We start from the raw sequence: 20,724 nt of genomic DNA on the forward strand, positions 1-20,724 counted from the left end.
ACCACAGAAGGTTCTGACTTCGGAAAGGAAACCTACCTTCTTTCTTTTTTTTTTTTTTTTTTTTTTAACGTGCTCACAGTTCACTTCTCCTTTCTGCTCTTAAAAGTCTATTTTCCTTCTCCAGCTTTTTTTTTTTTTTTCCCATGGTGTCTCCTTATGGGATCACTCCATATACCGAGTTAGTGTGGCTACACGTGATGCTCTCGTGCCGGCTTAGTGTCGTGGACCACAGAAGGTTCTGACCTCCGTAAGGAAACCTAACGTCCTTTCTGTCTTTTTTTTTTTTTTTTTTTTTTTTAACGTGCTCACAGTTCACTTCTCCTTTCTGGTCTTAAAAGTCTATTTTCCTTCTCCAGCTTTTTTTTTTTTCCCATGGTGTCTCCTTATGGGATCACTCCATATACCGAGTTAGTGTGGCTACACGTGATGCTCTCGTGCCGGCTTAGTGTCACTTCTGACTTGCCAAGGCTGAGAGTTGTTCCTAGAGTATCATTTTATTTTTAATTTTTATTTATTTTTGGCTGCGTTGGGTCTTCTTTGCTTCGCGCGGGCTTTCTCTAGTTGCAGCGAGCGGGGGCTACTCTTCGTTGCGGTGCGCGGGCTTCTCATTGCGGTGGCTTCTCTCGTTGCAGATCACGGGCTCCAGGCGCGCAGGCTTCAGTAGTTGTGGCATGAGGGCTCAGTAGTTGTGACTCATGGGCCCTAGAGCGCAGGCTCAGCAGCTGTGGCGCACGGGCTTAGTTGCTCCGCGGCATATGGGATCTTCCCGGACCAGGGCTTGAACCCACGTCCCCTGCCTTGGCAGGCGGACCCTTATTAAACGACTGCGTCACCAGGAAAGCCCCTAGAGTATCATTTTAATCCTGTTACTGTGGGGGTGGTGATGGAGAAGGCTTACTATTCTCGGGTGTAGATAAGCCTAGAAGGTAAACGTCTTGGGATTTACTTAACATTGAGGTTCATAACCTTGAGAGTTACCTTTTCTACTATTTCTAAAATGGAAATTTAGAGGTGTTTTAACAAAAATCTTTTTGCCATTTTTTTTGTTATGTCCTTTTTCAAATGGACACACTTTCTGTGACTAGAGGTTGTTACAGACCAGGGTTCCTGGCCTCCTTAATCAGTAGATATTGATCAGAGGCCAGACAAGAAATTCGGGCAAGGCTATATTGTGGCCCCTGCTGCAGCAGAGGGGAGTGAGCAGGTTCCTTACATGGGGTGAGGGTAGGGGTGTGTCCAGGGATCCAGCAGAGGGGAGGCTTAAGTGGTCTGCCCATCCCCTTGGCTGTGTTGTGTGCAGAGGGCATGCACAGTACCCTACTTTTGCTCCCCACCCCCTGCTTTTGCTGCCAGCTCTTCAGAGGTGGCAGTTGGGCTTTTTGGTCTCCTTTTATCTAGTTGTCCAGAATTTGCCCCAACTGTGCATGCACACAGTTATTTTTAGCCCCTTATCATTTCTTTGCATTTTGTTGCTTAAGGAAACATTTGTCCAGGTGCAGGCATTGCAGCACTGCAGCAAAGGGTCCCAGGTCCCAGCTTGTCTCAATGTGAAGACATGCAGAAACTCCTGCTGCAGGACTGTAACATTTGTGGCTACTGTGCCTTGGTGCATGCTTCCCGCAGTCCTTTTCTCAATGTGATTCAGTATGTTAAATTTCCTTAGTACAGCCCTGCAAACTGAATATTTTAGGACTATTCTGAATATTTTATTTCCTAGGAGATAACAGTATCCAAGTTAGCAGACTTACAATGATCAAATGAGCTAATATATGAATACACCTAACGTAGTAGGAACACTGGAGACAATAAAGGTAGATTCTGATCAATTTTGATCCTTATTTCAACTTTGAACCTCAGGATTTTAGGGGCAAAGTATTTTTCTTAGAACACTTTATCTTCTCTTTCTTACTCAGTAAAACCATTGTGTACGTTTGTTAGCTCTTTTGATTATCTCTGTTAGAGGGAAGAACAGATAATTATTGTACATAACTAATTTCACCTAACATGTAGTTTTTTAAAGTAATTTTTCTTCCTGATTGTAAAAGTAGTATGTGCTAAATGTATAGGAAACTTGGAAAACACGAAGAAGTAGAAGAAAAAAAGGAAGCAAAAGGAATCCATAATCCCACAACTATAGATCATCTTATTAACATTTTGGTATGTTTTTACTTTTCTTTTTTCAAAATAAAGCTCTTCCTCAACTTATGTTGTGGTTGTGTCCCCATAAACCCATGTATTCCATATACTGTAGAAAAATTTGTAAATCTAATTGAGATTCTATTGTTTTGATTCTGCTTTTTTCATTGAATATAATTATCATCATTGTCTTTTTTTTTTTTTACCAAACTTTCTACTTTCTTAGTCTGTTAATATATAAATTTTCCGTCCTTTAGGATCTCAGCTAAAAGGGAAGCACCTTCGAAGAGTGATTGCATAGTTGGGAATGAAAAGCACTGAAGTCTGAACAGGCAAGCTGCATTCACCTCAGCTCTGTCTCTGTCTGGCAGAATGAATAATCAGGATTAAGTTACTCGACTACCTTGGGCATCTGGATACCTAGGAATTAGACAAGGAAGTAATGTTTCCTTCAAACTTTAAAAATCTATTAATATGTGAACCACCTAAAGTTTGCATGATTATTTCATACTTGTCAAGAGCTTATTCACACACTCAATTTTAGATTCTGGGTACTTTCTAGAAAATGGCTGATTTAACCCATTCTATTGATATATTTATTAGTTACACTCCCACTCATTTGCCTTAGTTAATTATATATGTTGAGTGGGTAGAAAACAGCACTCCCTTCATTTATTTTGTTATATTCACAGATTTGAAGATTCGTTTCTTTTTGTGGGTTATTGAATTTAGGGACTGTGTTTGGAGCTGGCTGAGGCAGTGAATTGAGCAAGATTTCTTGAGGCTCCTTCCAGCTTTCATATCTGTGGAGTTGATATTTCTCACATTGTGTTTATTTTGTTTCAGATGCTGAAATGAATCGTCACCTGTTTGTTTGGCTTTTTAGACATCCATGTCTTAATGGTCACCACCAGTGCCATGTCCATCTCCATTCTCATCGACTTACACAGATACCTCTTGACACAAGGCTGTGGGTTTTTAGACAAAACAGGAATCACATGCTCCATTGTCTGTTAAGTGAGAATTGGTCCAGGAGATATTGTCATCAAGATACCAGGATGCTCTGGAAGCGTCAAGCACTACAGAAATATATGGAGGACCTGAGTAAGGAGTACCAAACACTTGATCATTGTTTGCAGCATATCTCTGTGAGTGAAGCGGACCGGAGGTCCTTGAATCAACGGCATGCTGAGCTGGCACCGCTTGCAGTCATTTACAAAAAAATTCAGGAGGCTGAACAAGCCATTGAAGAATTAGAATCAATGTGTAAAAGTAAGTAAAAGATGTGTGTGTACAAGTACAGGATTGATTTTCTAAGTTAAAGATATATTGAACACAGTCTTTTAAAAAGCCTGCACGTAGTAAGCCCTGCACTTGGAAAGGACAGGACTCTGTACTCTGGGTATTTGAAGTATTTCAGCTACTAAAGAGCAACTACTAAGAGACCGAGGTCCTTGTGGTACTTGCCAAGAAGCGCTTAGGGTCTGGGAGACTAAATATTGACCTTTTCAGAAGCTTTAATTTATTAATAGACCTTTATTGGGCACTGTCCCATGTGCTACATACCAGGGACACAAAAGTACAATTCCTACCCCGTCAGAGGGCTTATATGGTATGGGTATTATTTCATCACCCCAAAAAGAAACCCTGCACCCTTTAGCCATCTCATGCCAATCCCCCCCATCCGTGCCAGCCCTAGACACCCACTAATCTACTTTCTATCTCTATACAGTTCCTATTTCAGGCATTTTATATAAATGGAATCATACAATATGTTACCCTATGTGACTGGCTTCTTTCACTTAGCATATGTTTAAGGTTCATTTATGTTGTAGCATGTTTCTGTACTTCATTTCTTTTTATTGCTGAATTATGTCCCATTGTATAGATATACCACATTTTATTTATCCATTCATCAGTTGTTGGTTATTGAGTTTTTCCACTTTTTTCGTTATTATGAACAATGCTGTTTTGAACATCCCTGTACGGGTTTTCGTGTGGACATATATTGCTAAGTTGTGTGGTAACTCCATGTTTAACCTTTTGAGGAACTGCCAGACTGGTTTTCCAAAGTGGCTGAACCATTTTACATTCCATCCTCATTGTATGAGCGTTCTGGTGTTTCTACATCCTTTCCAACCCTTGTGATCCGCCCTTTAGATTCTAGCCTTCCTAGTGTGTGTGAAGTGGTATCTTACTGTGGTTTTGATTTGCACTTCCCTGATTAATGGTGTTGAGTGTCTTTTTATGTGCCTGTTGGCTATTGTATATCACCTTTGGATAAATGACTGTTTAGATCCTTTGCCCATTTTTTAATTGAGTTGTCTTTTTTATTATTGATTTGTAAGAGTTCTTTATATTACAGATACGAGTTCCTTATCAGATATATTATTTGCAAAAATTTTCTCCCATTCTGTGGGTTGTCCCTTGAAGCACCACAGTTTTTTTTGTTGTTGTTGTTTGTTTGTTTGTTTGTTTGTTTTTTTGCGGTACGCGGGCCTCTCACTGTCGTGGCCTCTCCCGTTGCGGAGCACAGGCTCCGGACGCGCAGGCTCAGCGGCCATGGCTCACGGGCCCATCCGCTCCGCGGCATGTGGGATCCTCCCGGACCGGGGCACGAACCCATGTCCCCTGCATCAGCAGGCGGGACTCTCAACCACTGCGCCACCAGGGAAGCCTCCACAGTTTTTAATTTTGATGATGTTCAGTTTATCTTTTTTTTCTCTTGTTTGTATTTTGGTGACATATCTAAGAAATTATTGCATAATCCAAGGTCACAAAGGTTCACATCTATGTTTTCTTCCAAGGGTTTTATATTTTTAGTTCTTGTATTTAGGTCATTGATCTATATGAGTTAATTTTATATATAATGTGAGAAGTGTTAATTTTTAATTTTAGTATCTTAATATTTTATTGCCTTAACATTTTTTCTTTTATGAAAAATTTCCAAAATATACAGAAGTTGAGAGAAAAGTATAATGGACTAACCTGGGATGCAACATTTATCCAAGTTTTTTTTTTTTTTAAAAGAACATGAGCCCTCTTTTTTTTTTTTTTTAATATTTATTTATTTATTTGGTTGCACTGGGTCTTAGTTGTAGCATGCAAACTCTTAGTCGCGGCATGCACGTGGGATCTAGTTCCCTGACCAGGGATCGAACCTGGGCCCCCTGCATTGGGAGCATGGCGTCCTATCCACTGCGCTACCAGGGATGTCCCAATCCAAATTTTGCTATTGGCTTTTATTGTATTTTATTTTAAATATTTATTTATTTGGCTGTGCCAGGTCTTATTTGCAGCACACCGCATCTTCAGTTGCAGCATGCGAGATCTAGTTTCGTGACCAGTGATGGAACCCAGGCCCCCTGCATTGGGAGCACAGAGTCTTAACCACTGAACCACCAGGAAAGTCCCTTGCTATTGGCTTTTAGTTTAATCTATAAACTTTCTTTTGTGCTCCATCCTGTTTCATTAAGCCTTAGAGATGTTAAGCAGCATTGAGGCCAGTCACAGGTATACCTGTAAAGTCCTGGATGTCCAAAGCCTTACCTTTTTCTGCCTTCTATTAGTGGTCTGTGAGTCTCTCACTTTTTTTTTGGCCATGAGGCATGCGGGATCTTAGTTCCCTGACCAGAGATTGAACATGTGCCCCCTGCAGTGGAAGTGCAGAGTCCTAACCACTGGACCGCCAGGGAATTCCCTCTCCCCTCTTTTAACGAGGATTATTTTTTACTCTTTTGCATAATGCCACTCAAATTTGTAATTAATTAGTTTGGGAAAGTTGCTTGCACATAATAGGAGCTTACTAAATGCTTTCCAAATTAAATTGACATAACCTCTTTCAGCCATGTTTGCATCATGTGTAATATTCGTAGCTTGGATTAAAGTATTAGTAGATTGCTTCTAAAGTTTCTTCTACAATTCTGCTATTTTATAATAATAGTGATAATAGCTACATTTACTAAGTCTTAGTATGTGCCAGGAACTAAGGTAAGCATTTGCAAATATTACTTCATTTGAAATGTTCCCAATGACCTTATAAGGTAGGAATTATTATTAATATTCTCACTTTATAGATGAAGAAACTGAGAGGTTAAAATGCCAGAGGTCACTTAGCCAGTCAGGAGAGGAGCAGGAATTTGAACCCGATCAAGGAGACTCCACAGCCTCTGCTCTTATCCACTGCACAGTGACTCAAAGTCCAACAGGGTCTACCTCTGTAATATATCTTGCATGAGTCCTCTTCTATTCTTTCCACTAGTTTATATTTTCATTATATCCCATCCTAGATGATTACAATAAATTCCTAACTTGTAGTCTCACCTCCAAGCTTTCCCAGCCTAAGTACAACCTTAATCATATTTCTCTCCTGCTCTGAATTTCCAGTAACTCCCATTGCCTATAAATATAGATTGCTTGGCTTGGCATTTAATAGTCTCTGCCGCGTGACCCCCCCCCTCCCTGTGTAGTATATTAATTCCCTTTGCATATTCTCGCTTCCAACCAAAACAATTTGCCATTCCCTGAATATACTCAGACCATCCCATGTCTTTGTCTTTGCTCATGTTGTTAGCCCACCAATTTCACCTTCTTAAATTTCAGTCTGCTTACAGAGTATGGCTTGAATATCATCCTTTGTCTTCACTCCCCTCTGTAAAACAAGTATGATTGCCTTTCTCTGTATTATATTCTGATCCGTTATGTAATTGTCTTAACTTCAGTCCCTTTCCCTGTTCCTCAAGTACAGGGCCTGTGTCTCATTCATCTTTATTTCCTGCAGCACCAAACATAAGGTATAATAGACTCTTGAATCTGTTGATACAGTGAAATTGAACTAGACTGGATCTTACAGTTCAGTAAATAATAAAAAGCCACAAAAATAATTTTATATGATTGCAAATCAGCAGGTTTTTCTGGTACCTCTGACCCGAGACTTATGTGCGCAAGGTGAGGCAGGTAGCGATATTACAATTCTGCAACAGGTGATCCATAATTAGAATTGAGTTCAGATGGCACCTTATCTAGGAACCTTCCTTAAGGGTTGAAGTCTGGGTTAGACCACCCTTTAGGCCTCGACGGCACTGCCCATACCACGTATTGTAATCGAGTGAATGTGTCCACCTTTCGCACCAGACTGAGCCACGTTAGCCCTGAACCATGTTTTATTCATCCTTGTGTCCCCAGCAACTGGTAGAGTATTTAGCACAGAGTAAGTGTGAAATGTTGAAAGCAGGAATGAGGCATAGAATCCCACCAGACCCGAATGACTTCCATGACTAGAAGAGAATTTTAAAGAGCCTTCTCTCCTTTATGAGTCTTCATTTATATTTTCTTCTTTTTTTTTGTTTTTTTTTTGTTTTTTTTTTTGCGGTACGCGGGCCTCCCTCTGCTGTGGCCTCTCCCGTTGCGGAGCACAGGCTCCGGACGCGCAGGCTCAGCGGCCATGGCTCACGGGCCCAGCCGCTCCGCGGCACGTGGGATCTTCCCAGACTGGGGCACGAACCCGTGTCCCCTGCATCGGCAGGCGGACTCTCAACCACTGCGCCACCAGGGAAGCCCTCTTCTTTATTTTTAAGAATCAAAAATTTCTACCTCATCTAGCACACATCACCAGTGACAAATGGAGTCTCTGGGCATCTAAAGCAACGGAGTCAAAGGTTATGGGATCCACCCTACTTGGCCACTATCTCATTGATAGCTTATGTTGTTAGAGCTCCATGATTTAACTTTCTGCTTTGAAATGATGTGAAAACGACCGTTCTTTCCATAAAGCAGAGGTTTGCAAAGATGTGTGTTTTTTTGACCCATGTGGTGTTTTTAAAAAATGTTTACTAAGTATGAACATTTCAAGAGGTTTCAGAATTTTTAAGAGGTCTTATTTCTGACTTCTGTTAAAAAAAAAAAAGGAGGTTCTAGCCATGCTACATTACTCACAGTGTGCTGGGTAATGGCTGCCAGCTTTCGACAAGAAATGGTTGCCCCAGTTTACCCTGAAACTTAGCTTATTCGGGTTTACATTTAACTAGCCAGTCCCTTTTTCAACCTGTTTGATTAATCACTGATTTCTGTAATTACTTATAGACGTTCAAATCACCAGCTCCTTGGGGCAAGATCTTACTTGTTTTCACACTGAGTTTTTTGGACACACTTAGCTTGGACACACTTAGCAAATACTTACTTTACATTCTCTAACTATTCTGTTATTTTGTATAATCCCTTGCCTTCACAACTGAAGTAAAACCTAGTAGGTAGAGATTAGGTAGCTATTTAAGAATTTCTTTGTAAGTATTTAAACATTTTTACCATTATTTCTGTCGATGGTTTGTAGGTCTAAATAAACAAGATGAAAAGCAGTTACAAGAACTTGCTTTGGAAGAGAGGCAAACCATTCTTCAGAAAATCAACATGTTATACAGTGAGGTATGTTTTAAGAGGTAAACTAATCTCAGTAATGTTAACGTAAAGGAATACTATTCTTGCTAGACTATGTTTTGCTGCTCAAAGTATTTTCCAAACACCAGTTGATTAAGTCTTCTCTTATGATGATTGATAATGTTGGGTTTAGTGCTGTCATTTACTACAGAATGAGATTGAACAGATTGTGTTGGCAAGGAATGAAACCACCCTCCCAGCCTCAGACAAAAGTACTCCAAAGCTGAATCTATTAAGTTACCAGACAAGGGAACACATGCTAGTGAAGAAATTTACTTCAACGTGGAGAAGAGTCAGGGGGTTTCAAGTCTTAGAAAGAGGGAGTGGTACATGGTAACTGGGTTAATTAAGGATTGAAAATTTGCACTCAGGATAGAATGGAATGAATACAAGGGCAAAGAGACAGTGGGTTAATACAAGTCTTTAGTCCCTTCTAGCTCAATGGATGGTTTGTCTAAAAGAAAATGAAAATACAGTGCCATGTACTATGTGCCCCTTTGTCATATTTGCCATCCTCCTACCCTCAGTCTTCCCTACCCTGGGAATCCAGTAGAGAGACATTTTTTTTCCTTGAAGTATAGTTGATTTACAATGTTGTGTTAGTTTCAGGTGTACAGCACAGTGATTTAGATATGTATATATCTTCTTTGTCAGATTCTTTTCCCTTATAGGTTGTTACAAAATATTCAGTATAATTCCCTGTGCTTTACAGTAGGTCCTTGTTAGTTATATATTTTATATACGGTAGTGTATGTATGTTAATCCCAAACCCCTTCTCCCTTTGGTAACCATAAGTTTGTTTTCTATGTCTGTGAGTCTATTTCTGTTTTGTAAATAAGTTAATTTGTATCTTTTTTTTTTTAGATTCCACATATGAGCAATATCATATGATATTTGTCTTTCTCTGTCTGGCTTGCTTCACTTAGTATGATAATCTCTAGAGGGACTTTTTGAGGGGTTGAGGAGGATGAGGTGGAGGTATCAGTTATTTTTTTCACTGATTTAAACAGCTAGTCAAAAGCAGATGTAGGACATCTGACTCTTAGTCTACTATTCTCTCCTGCAGGCTATATCATTTCTAGCAGAGATGGACTATTTCAAAAATTGTCAGTAGGGAGAATCATGACACATAGATACTTTCAGTTTGATTTGAAAGACCTTTTAGTAATAATAAAAATAAAGTTGCTTCCCTTTTCTTCCTAAGAGGTAAGTTGGTTGCTTTCTTTATTAGAAAGCCCCTTTTTTTCTTGTCACACTGAGAAACTATTTGAGCCTTGCCTTGGGAGTCCTCAATCTACTCTTTAAACAGCAACTCTGCTGAGAAGACAGGGCACGGCCTGGTGTCCGTCCGCTGTCATTTATTGTGGGAGAGAATATATAATCATATGTTAAAAGTCCTCATTTTCTCCAAATGAAGACTTTCAAAGCTTACTTCTTTCATTAGATGAAAGAAGCTACTGTTTAAGAGTAATCAGAAGCAAAATTTGAAGAAAATTGAATGGAACACTGGACTTTGATCTAAACTTTTGCATTTTAGAAAATTAAGATAATTTGATAGCATTGTAGAAAATATGCCAGCAAATAACTTCATTGTTAACATGAATCATCATTTATTTTAGGCCTAATTAGGTCTACTTATTAAAGCATTTTAGGACCAGACCTCTTTGAGATGCTCTATGATTTTGTTAATTACTGATTTTTTAGTATTTGGGGGTCTTTTATCTAAGTTCAAGGAATAGCAGTATACCATGGAAAATATACACACTAATACTGATTTTTTTGTTTTTCCTTTTTCAGCTTCTCCAGAGTCTAGTGCCAAAGGAGAAATGTGACAAAAATGATGTTATTTTAGAGGTGACATCTGGAAGAACTACTGGAGGTCAATAAAATAATTTTATTGTAAATGATCTTAAAAAATACTTAAATGTTACCTTGATATGACACACTATAACTTTAAAAGTCTGTTAAATGTGTTTCACTTCGGAAGTAGTCATTTCTCAACTCCTAAGGGGTTTTTACTTAAGGAGGACTCTCTAAGAAATTTGTGCTGATTTTTTAAAAAATTTTTTATTGAAATATAGTTGATTTACCATGCTGTGTTAGTTTCTGGTGTACAGCAGAGTGATTCAGTTATAAATGTATATTTTTTTCATATTCTTTTTATTTTGGTGTATTACAGGATATTGAATATTTTCTGTCCTACTGTGCTATACAGTAGGACCTTGTTGTTTATCTATTTTATACATAGTAGTTTGTATCTGCTAATCCCAAACTCCTAATTTATCCCTCCCCACCCCCTATCCTCTTTGGTAACCATAAGTTTGATTTCTATGTCTGTGAGTCTGTTTCTGTTTTGTAAATAAGTTCATCTATGTCATATTTTAGATTCCACATGCAAGTGATATCATATGGTGCTTGTCTTTCTCTTTCTGACTTACTTCACTTAGTATGATAATCTCTAAGTCCATCCATGTTGCTGCAAATGCCATTATTTCATTTATTCTTATGACTGAGTGGTATTCCATTGTATATATGTACCACATCTTTATCCATTCCTCTGTTGATGGACATTTAGGTTCCATGTTTGGGCTATTGTAAATAGTGCTGCTATATCCTCTTTGGTAACCATAAGTTTGATTTCTATGTCTGTGAGTCTGTTTCTGTTTTGTAAATAAGTTCATCTATGTCATATTTTAGATTCCACATGCAAGTGATATCATATGGTGCTTGTCTTTCTCTTTCTGACTTACTTCACTTAGTATGATAATCTCTAAGTCCATCCATGTTGCTGCAAATGCCATTATTTCATTTATTCTTATGACTGAGTGGTATTCCATTGTATATATGTACCACATCTTTATCCATTCCTCTGTTGATGGACATTTAGGTTCCATGTTTGGGCTATTGTAAATAGTGCTGCTATGAGCATTGGGGTGCATGTATCTTTTCTTATTAGAGTTTGCTCCAGATATATGCCCAAGAATGGGATTGCTGGGTCACATGGCAACTCTATTTTTAGTTTTTGAAGGAACCTCCATACTGTTTTCCAGAGTGGCTGCACCAGTTTACATTCCCACCAACAGTGCAGGAGGGTTCCCTTTTCTCCACACCCTCTCCAGCATTTATTGTTTGTAGACTTTTTGATGATGGCCATTCTGAGCAGTGTGAGGTGATACCTCATTGTAGTTTTGATTTGCATTTCTCTAATAGCAATGTTGGGCATCTTTTCATGTGCCTACTGGCCATCTATATGTCTTCTTTGGAGAAATGTGTGCTGACTGAATATTTCTGTATTTTCTCTTAGGTGATATCTGCCAACAATTTACCCGGGAAATATTTGATATGTATCAGAATTATTCAAGCTACAAACACTGGAAATTTGAACTTCTGAATTATACACCAGCTGATTATGGTAGGTGTATTTGAGGATTTGTCCATAGATGATGCTGGAAGTTGTTTTTCTTCTGATATTGATTAGAACCATGTTGTCCCATTTTTTAAAACACTTGACCTATATCTACTAAATACTGTGACATGGGCTCATCAATCACAGTGGCTTACTATAGTAGAATTCTTACTATGGGAGAAGATAGTGGGAGGGAAGGAAGTATCCTCCTAGGAAGGAGTATCTGAATTAGAGAAACTTTCCCTGTGGAGGGTTGAGATATGCCTTGCCTGAAAAATCATTGCTCTGTTGTTCAAAGCCAAGATGTATTAAGGTTTTTACTCTAAAGTACTAATGATGTGTTGGAGGTTTATGGGAATGCAGAAAAAGTTAGTCATTTGTCTTTATTTTCAAGAAGCTCCCACCCTAGTTGGGCTGATAAAAACTTAGACAACATAAACAATAAGAACCAATGTGAGTCTTTAAACTTTTAAATACTGAAGTATGTTAAATCAGAACATCTGACAGTAATTCTTTTTTGTTCGATTCTCTTAATCCATCTGGAAGTTTTTGTCTGCTTGGTTACACAAAGATACACTGTAGTAGACAGAGGGCCCATGAATAATAACCCACAAATTATCAAAGTGGGGAAGGAGGATTCATGTAAGTTAAACAATCGAGGGAAATGAAAACAAGTATAGAGCATAAGTAAGTTTGTGCGTCATATGGATTTGAAATACAGCCAGTGGTTAGGAAAGGTGAAACAGGAGGGAAGCGGGCAGGGCGCAACCTTTGAAAGAATGACATAGCCCGAGGACATGACATAAACTGATTAGAGCCAAATGGGTCCAAGATGGTGGACACGTCGACTTCCGCTAGACCTTGAGCCTCAGTATATGCTCATTGTAATACATCAGCAAGCTAAATGACACACCGACTGGCACCATGACAGTTCCAAGGCTAACCATAAGGATGAAAAATTGGGTGGTGGCCCAATTCCCGGAAATCCCCGCCCCCTTCCCCAAATAGCTGGAATACTCCTGCCACTCATTAGCCTATGAAGTTACCCTACCCACCCCCTGCTTAAAAACTGACAACTCCATACTCTGGTGCTGTTCTCACCTCCTGAGATGGCCCACACTATATCTGTGGAGTGTATTTCTCTCTAAATAAATCCACTTCTTACCTATCACTTTGCCTCTCACTGAATTCTTTCTGTGATGAGACATCAAGAACCTGAGCTTCATTAAGTCCTAAAACCAGGTATGTTATCTCAGTTGGAAGACCATGGGTTTTGGTCGGCTTTGAGTCCTAGCCATGTGGGTTCAAGTCCCAATCAGGGTTTAGGCTGGGTTCGAGTCCCAGCACATGGGTTCAAGTCCCAATCTGAGGTGCACGGTTTCAAAGGGAAGACCCAACGAGAGCAGAGGGAAGGACCAATTTGAGCAAGAGCATGGTGGTGGGAAAGATCTTGCTGTGTGTGTAGAAGTGAGGAAGCCAATTAAACCAGAGGATATTTGTGATGAGAAGTGAGAGGAAATAGGTTCAAAAGAGTAGATTTTAAGCAGACATTAAAGATGAACAGGCCTTGATTGTTAGGGAGCTATTGAAGATTTTGCTAATAAGAATATGATTTGATCTATCTATATATATATATATATATTTTTTTTTTTTTTTTTTTTTTTTTTTTTATATATATTTTAAGAAGATTCTTTTTCTTCTTTTTTAATTGACGTATAGATGATTTACAATATGGTGTTAGTTTCAGGTGTACAGCACAGTGACTCAGTTATGTGTGCATGTGTATATATATATATATATATATATTCCTTTTCAGATTCTTTTCCCTTATAGGTTATTACAGAATATTGAGCATAGTTCCCAATATATATTTTAAGAAGATTCTTTTTTTTCTTTTTTAATTGAAGTATAGATGATTTACAATATGGTGTTAGTTTCAGGTGTACAGCACAGTGATTCAGTTATGTGTGCGTGTGTATATATATATATTCCTTTTCAGATTCTTTTCCCTTATAGGTTATTACAGAATATTGAGCATAGTTCCCTATGCTATACAGTAGGTCCTTGTTGGTTATCTCTTTTCTATATAGTAGTGTGTATATGTTAATCCCAACCTCCTTATTTATCCCTCCCCCTACTCTCCTTTCCCCTTTGGCAACCATAAGTTTGTTTTAAGAAGATTATTTTGACAGCAGTGTGAAAGATGGACCGAAGAGGCTAGATTGAAGGCAGATGGCAGAGAGGTTATTAGAGTAATCCAGGTATGACTAAGAGTTAGAACTGGGAGTAGGGACACATATGAGAGAACTTCAGAGGCAGAATGAGCAAAGTTTGGTAACTGACAAGAGGATCTATTGCTTGCCCACTGTGTCCTGCGTGCAGTATGTGTCGTTTGATCTTCACAACCCTGGATATTGTTAATCCCATTTTACAGATGAAGATCTAGGCTCAGAGAGTAAGTAACTAATCCAAGATCACACACTAAGTAATGGCAGTCCTGGGATTAGATTTAAGTCTGTCTGATCCAGAACCACACTACATCCCATTAGTTTATTCTGATACAAAGGAGATGAGCCACAGGGATGTAATCTTTCTAGCTGGGAAGATTGTGATATTCATTCATGCCTTTGAATGGAATAGAAATTGGAAGGCAGTCTCCATTTGGGCAGAACAGTGAAAGTCGTTTTTGAATTATTATGCGTGTTGTTACAGTGAGCATCCCTTTAGAAATATCCAGTAAATGCTGAAGTCGTGTAACCAGAGCTTTGGTGAGAGAATAGAATTGAGGAGAGAGATCTGATAGCTGTTAGCACAGAGATAATGTCTGATACTGAGAGAGAGTAAGTGAGGGAGAGTTTATAGAGAGGGAACTTTCAGGGTACCAAACGTTGGAGAATGGCCTTATTTAGAAAGATAAACTAGTTGGCAAAAGAAAAAGAGGGGTCGTGGCGCGTCCGGAGCCTGTGCTCCGCAACGGGAGGGGCCACAACAGAGGGAGGCCCGCATACCACAAAAAAAAAAAAAAAAAAAGAAAAGAAAAGAAAAAGAGGGGTCGGAGAAGCAGGAAAAAGGATGAGAACAGTGTAATATTTTGGAAGCAGGAGAGGAGAGAGTTTCAAGAATGTAATGAGAAACAGCAGCATATGAAAGAGAGAATGTAATCTCTGAGACGTATATTTTGAATTCAACTTTCAATAATGAAAGGGAGGTGAACTTAATAAATAACAGGAAGAGAGATTCTGTTCCAGCTGCATAGAGCAGCCCAAACAATGGTTGGGAAATCTTTCTTTTAGATACATTAACTCAGTAGCAAAATAAAATAAAGACATTTTAGAAAGTAAAAGGGCCTTTTATTTTTTATTTTTATTGGAGTATAGTGGATTTACAATGTTGTGTTAGTTTCAGGTGTACAGCAAAGTGAATCAGTTATACATACACATATATCCACTCCTTTTCAGATTCTTTTCCCATATAGGCCATTACAGAATATTCAGTAGAGCTCCCTGTGCTATACAGTAGGTCCTTATTACTTAAAAAATATGGAACGCTTCACAGATTTGTGGGTCATCCTTGCACAGGGGCCATGCTAATCTTCTCTGTAGCGTTCCAATTTTAGTATATGTGCTGCCGAAGTGAGCACAAAAAAAGGTCTTTTATTAAAAAAGAAAAAATTTTCAGGAATTCCCTGGTGGTCCAGTGGTTAGGACTTGGTGCTTTCACTGCCAGGGCCTGGGTTTGATCCCTGGTCAGCGAACTAAGATCCTGCATGCTGCATGGCACAGCCAAAAAATAAATAAATAAATAAGATAGAGAAAGAGGAAAAAAATACCTGCCCTATAAAGTATGTATATTAATGTATGGGCTTCCCTGGTGGCACAGTGGTTGAGAATCCGCCTGCCAATGCAGGGGACACGGGTTCAAGCCCTGGTCCGGGAAGATCCCACATGCTGCAGAGCAACTATACCGTGTGCCACAACTACTGAGCCCGCGCTCTAGAGCCCGCAAGCCACAACTACTGAGCCCGCGTGCCACAACTACTGAAGCCCGCGTGCCTAGAACCCATGCACCACAACAAGACAAGCCCGCACACTGCGAGAAGAGTAACCCCCGCTTGCCACAACTAGAGAAAGCCCGCACGCAGCAACAAAGACCCAATGCAGCCAAAAATAAATAAAATAAATAAATTTATAAAAAATTATATGTATATATATTTAATGTTTAATTGAAATAGAATCACAGAGATATAGCACTAAAAGCTAAGATTGGAAAAAAATACATTTTCATGCAAAAATTCATATATCAAATGACTTAAAGTCTTGTAGTTTCGTGACCTTGGGACAGATAGGGGAAATACTCAACCACTACATAAATAGTCCAAACTAAATAATTAAAAGATAGTCATTGTGGAAGCAATGGAGGGTGATGGCTCTTGATGTGTAGTGTAGGTCTGACACTATTATTCTGTATTCCTGGTACCTAAGGAATTGAAATATTTTTCAAGTTAAAGGGGGTCTATGAAATATATTACATCATCTCTCCAACAGATTAATTAATGTTTATAAATATGTTTTGTTATTCTCTGCTCAACAGTTGAATTCAGGGAGAGGTCACTTAAAGTAATGTGGTGGTTAATTTTGTGTGCACAAGGACTCAGAGGCAAAAAATATATAAATCAATTATCACTGCAAAGTAAAGGAGCTGTTACAGTGGAGGATTACTGGACTGAATGTCAATATTATGACATAGTATGAGTGTGTTTCATGTTTGGTAATTGCAATCATTGTTGCTTTTGTTGTGGTCATCCATTTACAATGCTTGGTGTCAATTTATCTCTTGTAAGAATAAAATACAGTGTGTGTGTGTGTGTGTGTGTGTGTGTGTGTGTGTGAAAAAAAAAAGATAAGCACTTATTAAAAAAAAAACACATAGTCACTTTGCTATTGTCAGACCAAAAAAAAAAATTCCTTAGTATAATCAAATATCCAGTCAGTGTTCATATTTCCCTGTCTCATAAATTTTTTTGTATAGTTTTTGTTCAAACTGAAACCTAAATAACTTCCTTATGTTGCAGTTGGTTGATGTGTCTCTTAAATCTCTTGTAATCCACAGGTACCTCCTCAATTTTAATTTTTTTCCTTGCAATTCATTTGTTAAGGGAACTAGATGATTTGTCCTATAGATCATCTGGATTTTGCTGATTGCATCCCTGTGGTGATATTTCACATGTTTTCATTGCCCTTCTATTTTCTGTAATTGCCCTTCTATTTTGGTAATTATGGTCAGAGACCAGAAAAAAAATTAAAAATTAAAAAAATAATAATTAAAAAAAAAAGAACGTGGGTAATTTCTGTAGATCAATAGCCCTTGTTCTTCAACAGATAATTTGAAGTAAACAAAAGAGATGGATGACGAACTTATAGGCTGAGAGATTTGAAAGACATATCAAATTTTTTAAATGGACAAAACTAAACTGTAGTGGCTAGGGTAGCACATTAGGTAATAAAATTGTAATAAAGAAGGGAATAGAAGGGTAATGCTTACTCATGAAAAGGGGAGGGGATTGTAACTAGGAAGGGGCATATGAGAGGGCTTTGGGGGTGCCTGACAAAGCTCTTTTTCTTTCTTTTTTTTTTTTTTTTTTTTGTGGCCACGCTGCGCGGCGGGATCTTAGTTCACTGATCAGGGATCGAACCTGTGCCCCCTGCAGTGGAAGTGCAGAGCCTTAACCTCTGGACCACCAGAGAAGTCCAACAAGGTTCTTTTTCTTGATCTTGAGCTATACATTTCATTCATGTGGTTTTCCATGTATATTATTTTGTAATAAAAACATTTTTAAAAAACATAGTCAGTAAGAAACTAGGGCTTCCCTGGTGGCGCAGTGGTTGAGAGTCCGCCTGCCGATGCAGGGAATGCGGGTTCGTGCCCCGGTCCGGGAGGATCCCGCCTGCCGCGAAGCTGCTGGGCCCGTGAGCCGTGGCCGCTGGGCCTGCGCGTCTGGAGCTTGTGCTCCGCAGCGGGAGAGGCCACAGCAGTGAGAGGCCCGCGTACCGCAAAAAAAAAAAGAAACTAGCCTAGGCATTAAGAGTTTTTTGTGCTTACCTTCCCACTCCACAGATAAGCAATAGCTAAATTTCATTAGATTCTTGAGAACTTGAGAGAACCTATAGAATTATTCATCATTATCAAATTACTATGTTACTGAACAGTTTTTTATATATGGCACCAAATTAGCCTAAGATTGCATGGTATAGTTCAATGTAGAAAACATCCCAGTATTATTTTTTTCTAATACTATTTTTGTAAAAGTGAAATTTGTTCATTATATAAAACTTAGCAGCAAAAAAAGTATAAAAAGTAAAGTGAAAAACATGCTGTTATTCTATTCTCCAGAGGTAACCATAAATAATATTTTGGTATGTTTCCTTTTATATATTAATTCACTTACATTGGGAAAATATAGTTTTGTACCTACCTTATGTTCTCATCTCAGGCTCTATGCTCACATCCAGGCCTTACATTAAGGGCATCTAAGATCCTGATCCCTTTCAAAGTAGAATTCATTAATATTGCTGGAACATTTTTTCTAGGTGGGCTACATCATGCAGCCGCCCGAATTTCCGGTGACAATGTCTATAAGCATTTGAAGTATGAAGGTGGGATTCACCGAGTTCAGCGAATTCCTGAGGTGGGCCTGTCGTCAAGGATGCAGCGTATTCACACGGGAACGATGTCAGTTATTGTCCTCCCTCAACCAGATGAGGTAACCTCCTACCTAAACTCTATACCGTTATCTATGAAGATCAACCAGAATTTTATTGTCTAGGAAAAACTCCTGTGTGTTCTGTATACTCACAGAGTACTTCTGCACGCCAAATGTGTGGAGTTCATTACCCCCCGACAAAGTAGTTCTTCAATTCTCTGTGGACAGCATGTGGTCGTCCTACAATTCAACTCAGTTCTGACCCCATCTACCTGGAGATGGCGTCAGATCCTACAGGCTAGACTCAGTCCCACAAGAGAGCCTCCCCTTCTGCTTCAGAGGCCAATCACAAGGCCTGGTTGTCTCCTGTGTTTCTGATCAACTGGTTATCCATCTGGAGGTTCCCATGACCCCCTCCTTAGGTTAAATAACACTAAAGTGGCTCACAGAACTCAGGAAAACAGTTTACATACTAGACTACTGGCTTATTACAAAAGATACAACTCAGGAATAGACAGATGGAAGAAGTGCATAGGACAAAGTATGTGGGAAGAGGTGCAGAGCTTCTGTACCCTCTCCAGGCTCGCAACCCTTCCAGCAGCTTCATGTGTTCATCAGCCTGGCAGCTCTCTGAACCCTGTGCTTTGGGGATTTTTATGGAGGCTTCCATACATAGACATGATTGATTAAATCACTGGGCTTTGGGGATTCTGCTCCCTGGAGGTTGGGAGTGCAGTGGAGATGAAAGTTCCAGCCCTCCAATCATGTGGTTGGTTCCCCTGGGATCAGCTCCCCATCCTTTGGTTATCTAGAGGCTTTCCAAATATCACCTCATTAACATAAACTCAAATGTGGTTGAAAGGGGCTTAGGGTGAGAACTGGACAAAGACCAATATATATTATTATAAATCACAATATCACAATTTATTTTTATAGCAATTTTTTTTTTAAGCAGGATCCCATCAAATTTCACTCATTGCAATTGGTTGTTATACCTCTTTAAGTCTGGAACCAGTCTCCCAACCTTTCTTTTTTTTTTCTTTTAATGACATTGACTTTTTGAAGAGTCTAGACCATTTGCCTTATAGAATGTTCCACATCTGCATTCATCTGATTGTTTCCTCATAGTATTCTTTAAATTGTTCCTTTATGTCCTATGTTGTATTGAAAGTTATATTTAAATGTTCCATTCTATTCAGGTTATACATTTTGAGCAAGAATACTTTTCAGGTGTAGTTATACTCATGTTGCATCTTATCAGAAGGCATAGGATATCATATTTTCCCACTCTTAGTGAGGATTGGTTTGAGCATTTAATTAAGATGGTGACCACAAAATATCTGCATTATGAAAGTGTATTTTTCCCTTTGTAATTACTAAGTAATCTCTAGGGTAATATGTCCTCTTCCCAACAACTTTTCTTCTGTGGTTTTAACATCCATTAATGATCTTTGCCTGAATTAGTTATTTAGTTTGGGATTGCAAATGGTGATTTTCTAATTCCATCATTCCTCTACATGTATTACCTGGCATTCTTTTCTGTAAGGAACTTTCCTCCCCACTACCTTCTCTCCTCCTTTCTTCTTGCTCTCTTTCTTTTTTTTTTTAACATCTTTATTAGAGTATAATTGCTTTACAATGGTGTGTCAGTTTCTGCTTTATAACAAAGTGAATCAGTTATACATATACATATGTCTCCATATCTCTTCCCTCTTGCATCTCCCTCCCTCCCACCCTCTCTATCCCACCTCTCTAGGTGGTTAGAAAGCACTGAGCTGATCTCCCTGTGCTATGCGGCTGCTTCCCACTAGCTATCTATTTTACGTTTGGTAGTGTATATATGTCCATGCCACTCTCTCACTTTGTCCCAGCTTACCCTTTCCCCCTCCCCTTATCCTCAAGTCCATTCTCTAGTAGGTCTGCATCTTTATTCCCATCTTGTCTCTGACCATTTTCTTTTTTTTCTTTTTTTAAGATTCCATATATATGTGTTAGCATACAGTATTTGTTTTTCTCTTTCTGACTTACTTCACTATGTATGACAGTCTCT

General features: G+C 38.9%; 1 protein-coding gene and 1 non-coding gene across 8 annotated transcripts in view; one reads left to right on the forward strand and one right to left on the reverse strand.

Annotated features, from left to right (window-relative positions):
* Window positions 1–20,724, forward strand: part of MTRF1 (mitochondrial translation release factor 1) — a 67,753-nt gene that overhangs the window by 20,894 nt on the left and 26,135 nt on the right. For 4 of the 7 annotated variants that reach the window (XM_024126034.2, XM_024126033.3, XM_024126032.3 and 1 more), the window contains 7 exons: window positions 2,067–2,157; window positions 2,394–2,468; window positions 2,983–3,408; window positions 8,465–8,556; window positions 10,366–10,447; window positions 11,873–11,980; window positions 18,562–18,734. In XM_024126034.2, the coding sequence (XP_023981802.1) occupies window positions 2,991–3,408; window positions 8,465–8,556; window positions 10,366–10,447; window positions 11,873–11,980; window positions 18,562–18,734 (873 nt within the window). In that variant the 5' untranslated portion in view covers window positions 2,067–2,157; window positions 2,394–2,468; window positions 2,983–2,990. The other 3 variants (XM_024126036.1, XM_024126037.3, XM_028497564.1) reach the window with 3 other exon arrangements.
* Window positions 15,508–15,614, reverse strand: LOC112065432 (U6 spliceosomal RNA). Its single transcript, XR_002892033.1, has one exon. It is a non-coding gene; the product is annotated as a U6 spliceosomal RNA (small nuclear RNA).

This window comes from Physeter macrocephalus, chromosome 13 (assembly GCF_002837175.3).
Source record: "Physeter macrocephalus isolate SW-GA chromosome 13, ASM283717v5, whole genome shotgun sequence".
NCBI lineage: Eukaryota > Metazoa > Chordata > Mammalia > Artiodactyla > Physeteridae > Physeter > Physeter macrocephalus.